The 15,090-nt window shown below is 38.1% G+C and overlaps 1 protein-coding gene across 34 annotated transcripts in view; it reads left to right on the top strand.

Moving 5' to 3' along the window:
• PARD3 (par-3 family cell polarity regulator) overlaps positions 1-15,090 on the top strand; it is a 707,905-nt gene that overhangs the window by 420,675 nt on the left and 272,140 nt on the right. For all 34 annotated transcript variants that reach the window (XM_034930282.3, XM_034930281.3, XM_055092624.2 and 31 more), the window contains 2 exons: positions 12,122-12,247; positions 13,458-13,840. In XM_034930282.3, the coding sequence (XP_034786173.1) occupies positions 12,122-12,247; positions 13,458-13,840 (509 nt within the window). The remainder of the gene's footprint in view (positions 1-12,121; positions 12,248-13,457; positions 13,841-15,090) is intronic.

The raw sequence follows: 15,090 nt of genomic DNA, 5'->3' as shown, positions 1-15,090 counted from the left end.
TTTTTTTGTGTTTGTTTTTTGGTTTTTTTTTGAGATGGAGTCTCACTCTGTCACACAGGCTGGAGATCCTGGCTCACTGCAACCTCCGCTTCCCGGGTTCAAGCAATTCTCCTGCATCAGCCTTCCTAGAAGCTGGGACTACAGGCATGTGCTACCATGCCTGGCTAGTTTTTGAATTTTTAGCAGAGACAGGGTTTCACCACGTTGGCCAGGTTGATCTGGAACACTTGATCTCAAGTGATCCGCCCGCCTCAGCCTCCCAAAGTGCTGGGATTACAGGCGTGAGCCACCATGGCTGGCTTAAGTTTTTTAAAATAAGAATCTTGCACTGCTTACTTTCAAAGCTATTTTCTAGACTAGGTTGAATGTTTTTCAATCAGGGGCATTCATGACAATTAGCTCATCCTCCAACCCCTGTCTTAGTTGACTACCTGCTGATATTTAGAAATAGAGACGAATAGGTAGAGAGACAATATTATCTTCCCCATGATGATGTTTTTCTTGAGTTATTTCCTTGTATATGTTATTCAAAAATAAAGTTAACTGATCCTCATCTATAACTATTCATTCACGGTTTCATTACTTCGGTGATTTCTTTTTTTAAATTATTTTCTTAGTAGAAAAACATTTACCTAAAATGTTTCATTACCTTGGAATCAATTTTTATTTCATCCATATCATTTCATTTCCTCCTGATTTAAATGAGAACCATCGGCTGGGCGCAGTGGCTCACGCCTGTAATCCTAGCACTTTGGGAGGTCTAGCAGGTGGAGCACTTCAGGTCAAGAGTTCAAGACCAGCCTGGCCAACATGATGAAACCCCGTCTCTATGAAAAATACAAAAATTAGCTGGGCATTGATGGCAGGTGCCTGTAATCCCAGCTACATGGGAGGCTGAGGCACGAGAATTGCTTGAACCCAGGAGATAGAGTTTGCAGTGAGCCGAGATCACACCACTGCACTCCAGCCTAGGTGACAGAGTGAGACTCTGTCTCAAAAACGAATAGGAAACATAATCTCTTTATTTAAACCACAAATGCCACTATTTTCAGGAAGGTTATGCCAAATAATTGTGATTACCTTTGGCAGAAGAACCTTGCTTTTTTTTTTTTTTTTTTCTTTTTTAATATTTCTAGAACCTGGTTGTAGGTATTGGTCTACAGGACCATAGGTACTGCTTAGTGAAGCGTAATCAGCACAGGAGCAAATGAACCCAAGACTATCCATATTAGGTATGGTGTTACTATATTAACAAAGAAACGGTAATGATACATCCTGGCCTGGATGGTGGTTAAGAAGTATTTCTGATACTTTCTCATGAAATAGATATATGATTATGATATAATGTTAAGTATATAAAAAGCAACATATAAAATTGTGTGCTAAAATAGGGACTGGACCTATGAAATGATAAGATTTTGTGTTTGAGGCTGGACATGATGGCTCATTCATGTAATCCCAGTACTTTTGGAGGCTGAAGTGGAAGGATCACTTGAAGCCAGGAGTTCAAGTCCAGTCTTGGCAACATGGCAAAACCTTGTCTCTGCAAAAAACACAAAAGTTAGCCGAGTGTGCTGGCACACACCTATGGTCCCAGCCACTTGGGAGGCTGAGGTAGGAGGATCACTTGAATCTGGGAGTTTGGGGCTGCAGTGAGCCATGATCATGCCACTGTACTCCAGCTTGGCATGGCAGAGTGAGAGCCTGTCTTAAACAAACAAAAACAAAATAAGGCCGGTCATGGTGGCTCATGCCTGTAATCCCAGACCTTTGGGAGGCCAAGGTGGGCAGATCACCTGAGGTCAGGAGTGCGAGACCAGCCTGGCCAACATGGTGAAACCCTATGTATACTAAAAATACAAACATTAGCCAGGTGTGGTGATGGGTACCTGTTGTCCCACCTACTCTGGAGGCTGAGGCATAGGCCAGGCGCGGTGGCTCACACCTTAATCCTAGCACTTTGGGAGGCTGAGGCGGGCAGATCATGAAGTCAAGAGATCGAGTCCATCCTGGCCAACATGGTGAAGCCCCGTCTTTACTAAAAATAAAAAATTAGCTGGGCGTGGTGGTGTGCGCCTGTAATCCCAGCCACTCAGAAGGCTGAGGCAGGAGAATTGCTTGAACCCAGGAGGTGGAGGTTGCAGTGAGCTGAGATCGCGCCACTGCACTCTAGCCCAGGTGACAGAGCAAGACTGTCTCAAAAAAAAAAAAAAAAATTACTACTTTTCTTACTTGGGCTTTATAGTCTAACTTAAAGTAGATACTCTAAATCTTTTCCCCTATGGAAAACAATTATGGCTAAAACATTTTAAATTGATTAATTAAGTAGAAACTGGGTCTCGCTTTGTTGCCTAGGCTGGTCTCAAACTCTTGGCCTCAAGTGATCCTGCTACCCTGGCCTCCCATAGTGCTGGGATTACAGGTGTGAGCGGCTGTACCCGGCCTAAAGTTTTCTTCTCTGGATCTTTTTTTTTTCCTTTTGAGACAGCTTCTCACTCTGTTGCCCGGGCTAGAGAGTAGTGGCTCACTGCAGCTTCAACCTGCCGGGCTTAGGTGATTTTTCCACCTCAGCCTCCCAAGCAGCTGGGACTACAGGCAAGTGCCTCCATGCCCGGCTAATTTTTAATATTTTTTGTGGACATGGGGTTTCCCAATGTTGCCCAGTCTCGTCTCAAACTCTTGGGCTCAAGTGATCTGCCAGCTTTGTCCTCCCAAAGTGCATGGATTACGGGCATGAGCCACCTTGCCTGGCCCGGATCTTTTCTATAATGGACATTTCTCACTTATTTACATCTACCTTTATTCTTAAGTCTGTGGCACTTAAATTTGTTTCACATTACTTTTCCTTGTGAAAATAGTAATTGTATGTTGGTGTTTATATACACTTTTTTTTTTTTTTTAAGATCTAGTATCTACTAGTTAGCATTTTTGGTGCCTTTGATATCTCAGATCAAAGATTCACAACTTTCTGTAAAGGGTCAGATAATCAGTATTTTAGGCATCATGGCCCAGAAAATCTGCCGTTGTAGCATGAAAGCAACCATTGACAAGATATAAACAAAGCTTCATTTACAAAAACAGATTGCTGGCTGAATTGACTCATAGGCTGCAGTTGTCAGCCCTTGCCCTAGGGAACCAAACAAATAAAAATGGCTGCCATGATGGTTTTACATTCTAGTATTTTTCATGTCTAAAACTTCTTCACCTCTGTTTTCTATTCATATCTTTGGGGGACAAGAGTGTACAGGATTTTGATTTCCACTTACTGTTTGATAAGAAAGCCTCTTTTGTTGTAACTACATATTAATTCCCAGCAGTGCATGTCCTTGATTCTCAGGAAGAAGGGAAGTTGAAAAAAACCATATAAGCCCATTTACCGTACTCTCATTAGTAGTATGTACTCACAGAACAATCCTTCTTAACATCTACTTGTCAATCATAAGACTTAAGGAAAAATCTAAAGTTTCACAGTTAGAAAATCAGGCCCTGTGAAGATGGTGGTGAGGGAAATGAAGGGACTCTGGGTGTGGGTCTGGCTTTCTGCTACTGACTCATGTTGGCACATATCTTATTTATTAATTTATTCTCAACTTACTTTTTACAGATTTGCCATCATTTGATTTGTCTGATTAACTTTGATTTTTATCCCAAATAATTTTTTTCATCTGTTTATCTTCAATACAATATTCAGAATATCAGGTGAAGTGTCAACATCCTTTGGAAAAAGCTTCTTCAATTTCTGTGTTAAAGTTTATTTTTATGACTTTTCCCCTCTTTATTTATTTGCTTAGTTACATTATTGTCCATAAATTCCATCATGAAGCTGAAAAATGAAATCACATCTCTAAGAGAATATTTTTTATTTTTAAAATTGATTTATTCTTTTTTTTACTTTCTTTCTTTCTTTATATTTTTTGAGACAGGGTCTCACTCTGTCACCCAGGCTGGAGTATGGTGGCAGGATCTCCAGGCTCAAGTGATCCTCCCACCTCAGCCTCCCTAGTAGCTGCGACCACAGGCACACACCACTATGCCTGGCTAATTTTTTGTATTTTTGGTAAAGGTGGGGTCTCCCCATGTTGCCTAGGCTGATCTGGAACTCCTGAGCTCAAGTGATCCACCCACTTCGGCCTCCCGAAGTGCTGGGATTACAGGTGTGAGCCATCACTTCTGGCCACTAGGAGAATACTTTTAATGTTTTGCGTTTTTGAGTTGAAATAAAAGTGACCCTGTTGGAAAATATGTATTTCATAAGTATTATTATTTGCATTCTATTTAAACCTGAATATAGATTAATTAGAAGGTGGTTAAAATAATCTATATGCAGATTGTATTTTGTAATTAATCTATATTCAGAAAATCACTGAAATATAAAAGTTTGTTTTTTACATCCTGCATTCATGTCTTGAATAATTTGCCCCTCAAATATAAACTGGTGTTTCTCTGTCTACAAGACTAGTAGTCAAACATCTTTGGATGGTCTTGAGACATACCATATTCATCCATTTAATTCAGCAGAATCTGAGCTTCACTCTCCCCTCAACTAAGATTTACATGATTATAATTATATTGTTTGTCATTTTTATCCCTTCCTGTCTGAACAAAAACTGTATGGAATCAACACCACCGAGCTCTGTGGGAAAAAAGAAAAACCTTCTCCCTTCGCTCTGCTGGAAGCTGGAGGGCGCTAGGCCCCTGTGCAGTAGTGCATAGAATTCTAGCTTTTTTCCTCCTTTCTCTGTATATTGGGCTCAGAGAGTACACTGTGTCTCTATGTGAATATGGACAGTTAGCATTTACCAACATGTATCTGTCTACTTTCTCTTGTTTAAAAGAAGAAAAAAAAAAAACTAAAAAAAAAATGAGGTTATAGAAGGTCAGCAAAGGGTGGGTTTGAGATGTTTGGGTGGGTTAAGTGGGCATTTTGACAACATGGCTTCTCCTTTGGCATGTTTAATTGTGATATTTGACAGACATCCTTGCAGTTTAAGATGACACTTTTTTTTTTTTTTTTTTTTTTTTTTTGAGACGGAGTCTCTGTCGCCCAGGCTGGAGTGCAGTGGCGCGATCTCGGCTCACTGCAAGCTCCGCCTCCCGGGTTCACGCCATTCTCCTGCCTCAGCCTCCCGAGTAGCTGGGACTACAGGCGCCCGCCATCACGCCCAGCTAATTTTTTGTATTTTTAGTAGAGACGGGGTTTCACCGTGTTAGCCAGGATGGTCTCGATCTCCTGACCTCGTGATCCGCCCGCCTCGGCCTCCCAAAGTGCTGGGATTACAGGCGTGAGCCACCGCGCCCGGCCAAGATGACACTTTTAAAATAAATTCTGTCCTAATGATGACTTGAGCCCTGCCACTCAATGGGGGAGTCAGCAGAACCTGTAGGATCTTATTTGGAATTGACATTCCCTATTGTAATTTTGTTCCTGTATATTTTTAAATTTTCTTTTTGTTTTGCTGGAAAGGAAAGATGATGCTCAGTTTTAAACGTTAAAAGTGTACAGGTTGCTTTGTTACAATAAAACTAAATGTGTACACACACACAAAAAACTATATTGTTTGCTATACCCTTTTGTTCATCTAAGATATTCTTTATCATTTTTTGCTCTATTATGTATTGGAAATGCAATTTATTTTCCCCAGATTTGGAGTTGGGAATTTTGTATTACCTCTCTGTGTCAGTCAGTGACTGACTTGACCTTATGTTGTCCTTGTTTTATTGGCACGGGGATTGTCAGGACTGGGGAAGGATACCTTGCTCAGTATTTTTTACGTAGTGTGGCCTTGGGCAAGTTAGCCTCACTTAGCCCTACTCCTTACATATGAAGGATAGGAATCATGACTTTTGTATGGTTTAAATAAGAAAATATATGTAAATCATTTAGCAAGGTCCTTGGCAGTGGCAGCTAATAAGAATGATCAAATCATGAGAAGAGATTTTATACTCAATTTATCTTTTGTTATGTGCCTTGAAATTCCCTCCAGTGGTGCTTGGTATTCTGGTGCTTGGTATTCTAGGTAGGTAGCGATTAGTCTACCCAATCAGAGAAAGTGATCATTTTCCTCTTATGTCATGAATCTGGGAGAAAATTTACTATTATATCGTAAAATTGAGAATCCCAATACATATTTGTTTAGTTAATTGGGTACATATGCTAATGAAGAATTACAGTCAATTTGAGCTTCACAAACTAGCTGAGAATAAATATGCTCTTGAACTTTTGAGTACTCAATTTTAATTTAATAACTTTTGAAAAAAACGCAATTTAACTTTATTTGCTGAATCAATAGTCTTTTGTCTGAAAGTTTTCAATTGTGCATTCTCAGCCGCAGACTCATTTGTTATAATAAAGAACTATAACATACGCATTGGTTTTAGAGAGACAAGTTGCAGTTTACACTTACATGAATCATGTCTCTTTATATATAGCAATATGACATCTGTGATTTCTGCTGTAATCTAAAGGAATTCTCCATTTTTATTTACCTTTTTGGCCTGATTTATCTCATTCATTGAAGTTTTTCTAAAAAAAAAATTAAGATTTAAAGTTTTAACTTGGCATTCCTTTAAACTTTCTCCTTTTGGTGTCCATGCTTTCAGTGGCAGTACTTTCTGGGCTCATGTAGGTAGTTGCTGGCCCCCCATGGGCTGTACTCAGGGAGCTGAGCGGTTCTTGTTGATGAGACCCTATTCTGCCCACTCATATTCTGCCTTCCCTACCGTTGTGATGTTTATACTGTGTCAACCTTTATTAAGATGAATTATAATCATTTCCATACAGCTGGGTGGCAGTTGTGGTAGTTTACATTATCAACGCAAAACTCAGACTTACTCAGCCAATTTGGATGTCAATAAAACATTTGTTACTTATTTTCAGTTTTATCATTGGTTGTAATTTATACTTAGAATTGAAAATGTTAACATGTGTGACTACGTTTGTTTTAATTAAGTGTATAATTAGGCTAATGAACCTTGTAAAAATGTAGTGGTACAATCCTTAATATAATCTAAGTAGTTAAATTCTAATTATGCATCCAAAATCATGTACAAAGATGCAGCATTTCAATGGCTCGCTTTGTGCTACTGTACCCTTGCTTGTCTTTTTTTTTTTTTTTTTTTTTTTTTTAAGAAACATTGTTCAAAAACGAAGTCTTGAAAGAAATATGCGTGTAACATACTTTTGTATTAGGAAAATTATTCAGAAGTGATATTTGTATGCAGCGGATCTAGTGTTTTCTTCTTTTCAAATTTTGAAGAAAATATAGGAGACTAGAAGAGGAATAGATTTGGGGATGTTTCAGCTCCATCAGGAAAAATCCATTTGCTTGAAAAGCATAAAGCCAAGTAGGGTTTATCTTAGATTCATAAGGAAGGTAGAGGAGGTTCTGTTTCACATAATCCTAAACCCTATAATCATTTCTTCTTAAATCTGCGCCACCCCACTAATAAATGCCCAACTCTTTTCTCTTATGTCTTTTGTCCTAGCATAACAAATCTGGGGTTGTTCTGCTCTTGGAACCATTCCCCAAACAGAGCTTACTCCAATGCCTCCTTTCCTGACACCTACCTCTTTTATTTTTTGCAAAGTGGTTTCTTCTTAGGATGGAACATGGTTGACCCAATAAGGAATTCTGGTATTAGCTGCCAAGAAGGAACACTGTTCTCTCTACCAGCACACTGACGTGCCAAAATGTTTAGAACTTCATTTGCTTTGATTACTTTCTCTAATAAAACTGTTGCAGCAGCCATACCATAGGCAGTTGGTTCTTTATTACTTTAGAACAAATTCTGATTTCTAGTTGAGTTTGCAAAATATATCCCTAAAATTTGTTTTTAATTATATTGTTTGATACAGCTTTAAGTTGCAAATGAGGGCTATGGAAATGTATCTGCTCGCGAGCACACATTTTTCAGGAAAGTGTCTCTTCTTACTACTTTTGATTTCCTTTGGAGGTTCTTTTCATTCTCAGTCTAGCTGTTATCAGTTCGATTTTCTTGTGACTTTTTTTTCTTTTGATAGTTCATTCCCATTCCTTTGCAATCATTTTCACCTAGTGGAGTAAATGAGATAATTTTGCAGATTGTACCACTTTCCTTTTAAATTAATCCATTCTTTTTGAGAGAATGATTCTAATAGTGTGGTTAAGTACTTAGAAATCAGCAGGCTACTAACTTCACCTTAATTCAGTCTGTTCCCTTGATTCCCTCATCTCTTGCTGTGTCAGTCAGGGTGATGTTCTTTCTCTTCTGCAGTCTTCTTCCACCCTCTATCTCCCAGCCCCCCATCAGGTCTCTTGTACTGAGTAAAAGGAATCTGAGATTTTCATGACTTATAACAATGTTGGTTGCTAAGGCCTCAGTTAATAAATTTCCATTATAGTTTCTATACGTGTGTGGTGTATTTATGATTGTAGAATTTCTACTGTATGTTAGGATTACTAATGCATTTGGCCATTGATGAGGACTTATTTAGAAAGACAACCATTCAAGAAATGGAACATTACATGCTTTTCTACTTTGGATTATTAGTCTAGAATGATTACCAGAAAAAAACACGTAGGTTTAAAACTGAAAAATTATGAGATGAATATAAATCTGTTCATCTACTTATCTAAAAAAAATTATTGATGTTACTTCTAGAATTAAAGAGCAGATTTCAGCTGGCACAGTGGCTCAAGCCTGTAATCCCAATACTTTTGGGAGGCCAAGTCCAGGAGTTCAAGACCAGTTTGGGCAACATAGTGAGAACCCAAGTCTACAAAACAAACAAACAAACTAGCCAGGGGTCGTGGCACACACCTCTAATCCCAGCTACTCAGGAGGCTGAGGCAAGAGGATTGCTTGAGCCCAGGGGTTTGAGCTTGCAGGGAGCTGTGATTGAGCCCAGTATACCTCCAGCCTGGGTGACAGAGCAAGATTCTGTCTCAAAAAAAATTAAAGTGAAAGGGTTTATAAGTTACACTGTTTTAAGTTGTCATAAATACTGAAAGGATGTATCCAAGATAGTTTCATAAATTTAAATAAATGATCGGTGCTAATTAACTGCTAAGTAATTTCCATTGAAGACCGTTTATATATATATTTTTTGTAAAAATTTTCTATGGACTATTTTAGATTACACAAAATATAATACATAAAAACATACTAATTGTTAGTCACTTATATTGCAGTAATATTGTAGTCATATTGGGAAATCGCTTATGATTTCACCAATTAAAAACTCATTAACTGGAGTGAGTGTTGGTAGGGCATATTTTTATTGCAAGGACTGAAAGCATACACATTCCAAAGTGTGTCTGGTTTATAGTGGTGGCTTTTAACTACAGCTGTGGCACCTCACATGTGGTTCTGTTATGATTACCTGTGAGTGACTGAGACATCGTTTCCTTCAAGATGTTCTTTGAAAGTGAAGTGGTCAGATATCTTCTGCATGTTCTAGTGGTACCAGTAACTGTGATTTAATTTAATTTCTTGTATTAATCTTCCTCATTCATCGGAGTCATAGATATATCTTAATAATTCTTTTTTTTTGTTTTTTTGGACGGAGCTTTGCGTTGCCCAGGCTGGAGTGCAGTGGCGCGATCTCGGTTCACCGCAACCTCTGCCTCCTGGGTTCAAGCGATTCTCCTGCCCTCAGCCTCCCAAGTAGCTGGGATTACAGGTGCCCGCCACCATGCCAAGCTAATTTTATACTTTTAGTAGAGAGGGGGTTTCTCCATATTGGTCAGTCTGGTATTGAACTCCTGACCTCAGGTGATCTGCCTGCCTCGGCCTTCCAAAGTGCTGGGATTACAGGCGTGAACCACTGTGCCCAGCCAATAATTCCTTTGATTCCTGTGATAGAACACTTTGTTCAGTTGCAGATAGAAACAAACAATAGGGAATCCTAGGGAGATAAATTATGGACATGATCACATTTAAACAATAACTTAATTTTTGGTTTGGCATATTATGGAATCTCTTTCTCCCAAATATGAACTGAGAGTTAAGTTGCTCCTGAAGATAAATCAGTGTACTTTATTCTTACCTTTGAGTTGAGATAATTTTATGTCTTTATATAGCTGCAATAAATGATAATAAGTAACTAAATATTATCTACATAATATTGTTTTTACTAGTCACTAATATTTGTAGACTCATACACTAGTAGGTGCTGATTCTCAACGCTAAAATTACAATTCTTGCAAGCTGGTAGGCTTGACTCTAGTATAATGCCACCTTATTATATTTATTAATAAAAATTAGAATGAAATTAATCATTGACCTTACTAATATCATAAAAATGTTAAACTGCAAAATTACAAGTGAAATAGGACTTTTGTCTGAGTTTAATTTATTTCAGTTTCATCATATCTTTAGTAGAAATGATACTTTCATGAAGAAAGGATCTGAATCTAAATTCTATTCACTTGTATTCTATTTTGCAAAAAGCTTATAGAAATAGACTTGTTTGCCTCAGCTAACCTCAGTCATGCCTTCATTCAGTTGTCATTTATCAAGACCTTACTACTAGTTCAGTGCTTGAACTGCTGAATCTTATGTTCTCTGTCTGCTAGGAGCTTATAGTCCACTAATAGAGATAAGGTATGTATATAACAGAAGAATATGATAAATGCCCATGGAACAGATACAACAATTACTGGAAAAGTATAGAAGCAGCAGCTATCTATTTTGGTATATTTCTACTGGAAAACATACACAGATGATTGCAAGTTGTAATTCTCTTGGAAATCATTTAGACATTATTTGAAAATTAGGGTGTCTTCAATTTTAATTTATACTGGATTCTCAATTTTAGTGCCTATGTAGGCATTTTTGTCTCTTTATTAGGATTATGAAAGAAAATACAAATTTTGGAAGTAAAAGACTAAGTTCATATAAAAATTTTAATATCATGATACAAAATTTATGCCAGCCATCAAGTAATTAACAGCAGTCAGGCCGGGCACAGTGGCTCATGCCTGTAATCCCAGCACTTTGGGAGGCTGAGGCGGGTGGATTACCTGAGGTCAGGAGTTTGAGACCAGCCTAGCCAACATGGTGAAACCCCAGCTCTACTAAAAATACAAAAAAATTAGCTGGGCATGGTGGCGCATGCCTGTGATCCCAGCTACTCAGGAGGCTGAGGCAGGAGAATCGCTTGAACCCAGGAGGTGGAGGTTGCAATGAACCAAGATCATGCTATTGCACTACAGCCTGGACGACAAGAACGAAACTCCATCTCAAAAAAGAATAAAATAAGACTAAAAAGATAAAAATAACAGCAATCAGAGCTAGGTTAAGACCCCTGTTGCTTATACTGTGATTTAAAGAAGTATTTCTTATTTGTCCCAGTCTGTATAGAATGTCCTGTCAGTTATGAAGTTAGTGTTCTAGAGCAAGTAGGGGGTCTCTCAAAGGTCATTCACACTTTTCTTTCAACCTGAGTGAGTACATATGTGGAAGAGATGAATGGTGATTGGCATTATTTGAACCTCTCACTGACGTTTTTCTGTTGGGTCATTTGTTTTTCCAAATGGGAATATTGACAATAAATGACTTACTTTTGGGAGACCTAACAGGTTTTGAAATTCACAATACTAAGCACTATCAAATTCAAATGCAAAGCACGGAAACTCCTTTATTCCTGAAATCTTTCCTATTATCATTCTCAAACCTGCAGTGCAATGAGGTTAGCTTTTCCTCATTACCTTTACTTTCACAGAAAGATGGGAGTTGCAGTCGTCTTTTAAGCTAGCATGCCAGCTGGCTTAAAACAAAAAATTGCCCAAGCCATTCAAAAATACATGCTTATCCATCCTCCACACTGCAATACCCACTCAACCATTAGGCGGGCTCTGTTTGGGGCATTTGTAAACAGAGAGAGTGTTATAGCTTGTTCTCGAAACATAATACTGACCAGCCAGAAAATGATTTTTTACATTTATGGAAGGGATGCATTTTTACATGTCATTTTAACTGTTGTGGTTTTTGTCTGTCATTTAAAACTGTATGAATAGTGATTTTAACATGCTCCTTTGTAAGGACATCTTTGTAAATATAATAACAGCATTAAAGTGGTAAGGCAGTGTGCATGGTGGAGATATTACATGTGTAATCATTTGCATTCTTAATGTTCCAGAACCCTGGGGTTATTAGTAAAACGATTGGAGAAAGGTGGTAAAGCTGAACATGAAAATCTTTTTCATGAGAATGATTGCATTGTCAGGATTAATGATGGCGACCTTCGAAATAGAAGATTTGAACAGTAAGTGTGTGCTCGCTGCACTTCTGTTCTTACTTGCATTAGGCATGACAGAGTGCAGTCAGTTGAAATGCTTCAAACATGTCTGTGATCTCAGTCTGTATACTGGAGAGGAATATTTTCTGCCATTAGCTTTTGAAAATTTAAACATACTCAGTAATTAATACCATTAGACTGTATTTCAAAATGTCCTCTGATGGATATAGCTCTTCTTAAGTATTATGGCCCCCATTTCAACTTTACAATTTTGCTGGTTCCTCTCCTTTTGGAAAATTGACAGTGTGCCCATTTTTATCATACTTTAACTCGCCCGTCCACCTTTGCTGCACACAGTTTCTCTAGATACAAACAACCAGATAAAGCTGTTTGTATCTGCTTGAGGTTGTATTCAGATACACTTTATCTTGGGTTGTATTCAGATACAATATTGGGTTGTATTCAGATACACTTTATCTTGATTCAGGCCCTTAGTCAATGAAAAACATAACAGTTGGCCAGTTCTTATAAAACAAGGCAGGAGCAAACAGAACTCTTAAGAACTTGAGGTCCTGACCAGGGAACCAGCATGAGAAAGAGCTGCTTCCCAGGCTGGTTGTATGGGTGCACTGTGACCCACAGCTGTCAACATTTTGAATTATTGAGCCTGGATTGCTGTTCTTGAGATTTTTACATATACCAACTTAATAAATAATTAATAGTTACTTTCTATAGTCTTCTAAGTGTGTGTGTGTGTGTGTGTGTGTATTTTAAAAATTTTAAATACACATCTAACCCAATCCAATATTCTAAATATAATTATAAAGCTCTGTCTTTCTTTGAAAACTTAAATTGAAGTATTTTGTAATGTCTACAAGTTGTATTAGACAATGTTGTAGAGAGAATGTTCCATTTGGTTTCTATTATTGAAATTATAATACTTCTGTTATACTTAAAACATGTTTAATGATTTACAGTTGAGAGGACAGAATTTTATCTGTAGTTGTAGATAATTTTTCTATTTTTATTGAGAGAATGAGAAATTTATATTTGAAGAAACAGCTATTGATAGATCAGAGCTGCAAACTTGATTGATAAATGGGTTATTAGAATTTTGCTTTTCAATTTCAACAGCCTGTCAGTTCTTATTGCTTAATTAGTAAACTTAATTAAGCTCATAATATCTTCTAGTCTGCCAGTCTTAATTTGCTAATTTTCTATTCTTTCTCAAACCCAGAGCACAACATATGTTTCGCCAAGCCATGCGTACACCCATCATTTGGTTCCATGTGGTTCCCGCAGCAAATAAAGAGCAGTATGAACAACTATCCCAAAGTGAGAAGAACAATTACTATTCAAGCCGTTTTAGCCCTGACAGCCAGTATATTGACAACAGGAGTGTGAACAGTGCAGGGCTTCACACGGTGCAGAGAGCACCCCGACTGAACCACCCGCCTGAGCAGATAGACTCTCACTCAAGACTACCTCATAGCGCACACCCCTCGGGAAAACCACCATCCGCTCCAGCCTCGGCACCTCAGAATGTATTTAGTACGACTGTAAGCAGTGGTTATAACACCAAAAAAATAGGCAAGAGGCTTAATATCCAGCTTAAGAAAGGTACGACCTATCCTATTTTTGTTTTGTGGAATTTCTTTTCTTAGCAGCAACACACAAGGGTAGAAATGGAATTTATTTTAAAAGTCAGCCTACTAACCCAAAGCACCCTGAGTCTTATCTAATTATTTTGTGAAAGAACTGATAGATTTTTTAAAGTTACTTACCTTTTAACATATTTCAAATTGTATTTCTTATATATCTCAGGTTTATTTTGCTCTGTAGAAATTAAAATGTAAAAGTGCAGAGAATAAGACTATGTCTATGAGAAGAAGATAGCAGTTACTGTAGTAAAATTTTTGATTGTGAAAGAAAACGGCTTCAGGACATTAATATCAAATGCAGAACAATAGTAAGGATTTGACCATTTTGACTGCCCCATTTGCTGTATAAGTCCAGCCCTCAAGGAGGACCTTAGAGGTAGTACATGTCAATCTCAGTATTTGATGTGGGGAGGGACCAATTTGTTTGAGGCTGCCAGGAGTTTATAGTAGGTTGCTGAGAAGCCAGGCCATTGACTCTTGTCTTTTGTTTTCTTGTATTACTGCATTACTTCCCTTTCTTTTTTTTCTTTTCTTTTCCTCTCTTTTCTTTTTCTTTCTTTCTTTCTTTTTTTTTTTTTTTTTTTTTTTTTTTGAGACAGGGCCTTTCTTTGTTGCCCAGGCTACAGTGCAGTGGTGCAGTCATAGCTCACCGTAGCCCGCAACACCCCATGTCAGCCTTCCAAGTGCTGTGACTAGAGGCACGTGCCGCCATGCCCATCTCATTTACAAATTTTTTGTTGTGTTGGAGTCTTGCCATGTTGCCCAGGTTGATCTGGAACTCCTGGCCCCAAGTAGTCCTTCTACCTCGGCTTCCCAAAGTGCTGGGATTATGGCAGTGAGCCACCATGTCCAGGCCTGCTTCTCTTTCTTATGGTGATGTGGAAGTCATGATGGCGATTGCTGATTCTTCATACATCTTCCATCCATTATGTATTTTAGTACCCTTCCTGTATACAGTGGATCTCTGTATAGAGAGCATGTTCTTGCAGTTTGCCTCCTTCAAAGTTGAGTGCAAACTATTGGACTTGACTTTATGATTTTCACCCAATGTTTCGTCCAGGCACCAAGATACACTTTTACTGTTCCTGATCCATTTTAGCTGAGCATTTTGATATATTTTTAAATCATGTCTTTCAAAATGGTATTATTATAAAGAATATTTTTTTTATAGGCTCAACCATCAACTCTTATAGTTGGAGGAAATGATTC

This window comes from Pan paniscus, chromosome 8 (genome assembly GCF_029289425.2).
Source record: "Pan paniscus chromosome 8, NHGRI_mPanPan1-v2.0_pri, whole genome shotgun sequence".
NCBI classification, from domain to species: Eukaryota; Metazoa; Chordata; class Mammalia; order Primates; family Hominidae; genus Pan; species Pan paniscus.
This window is presented reverse-complemented; position numbering and strand designations above follow the sequence as displayed.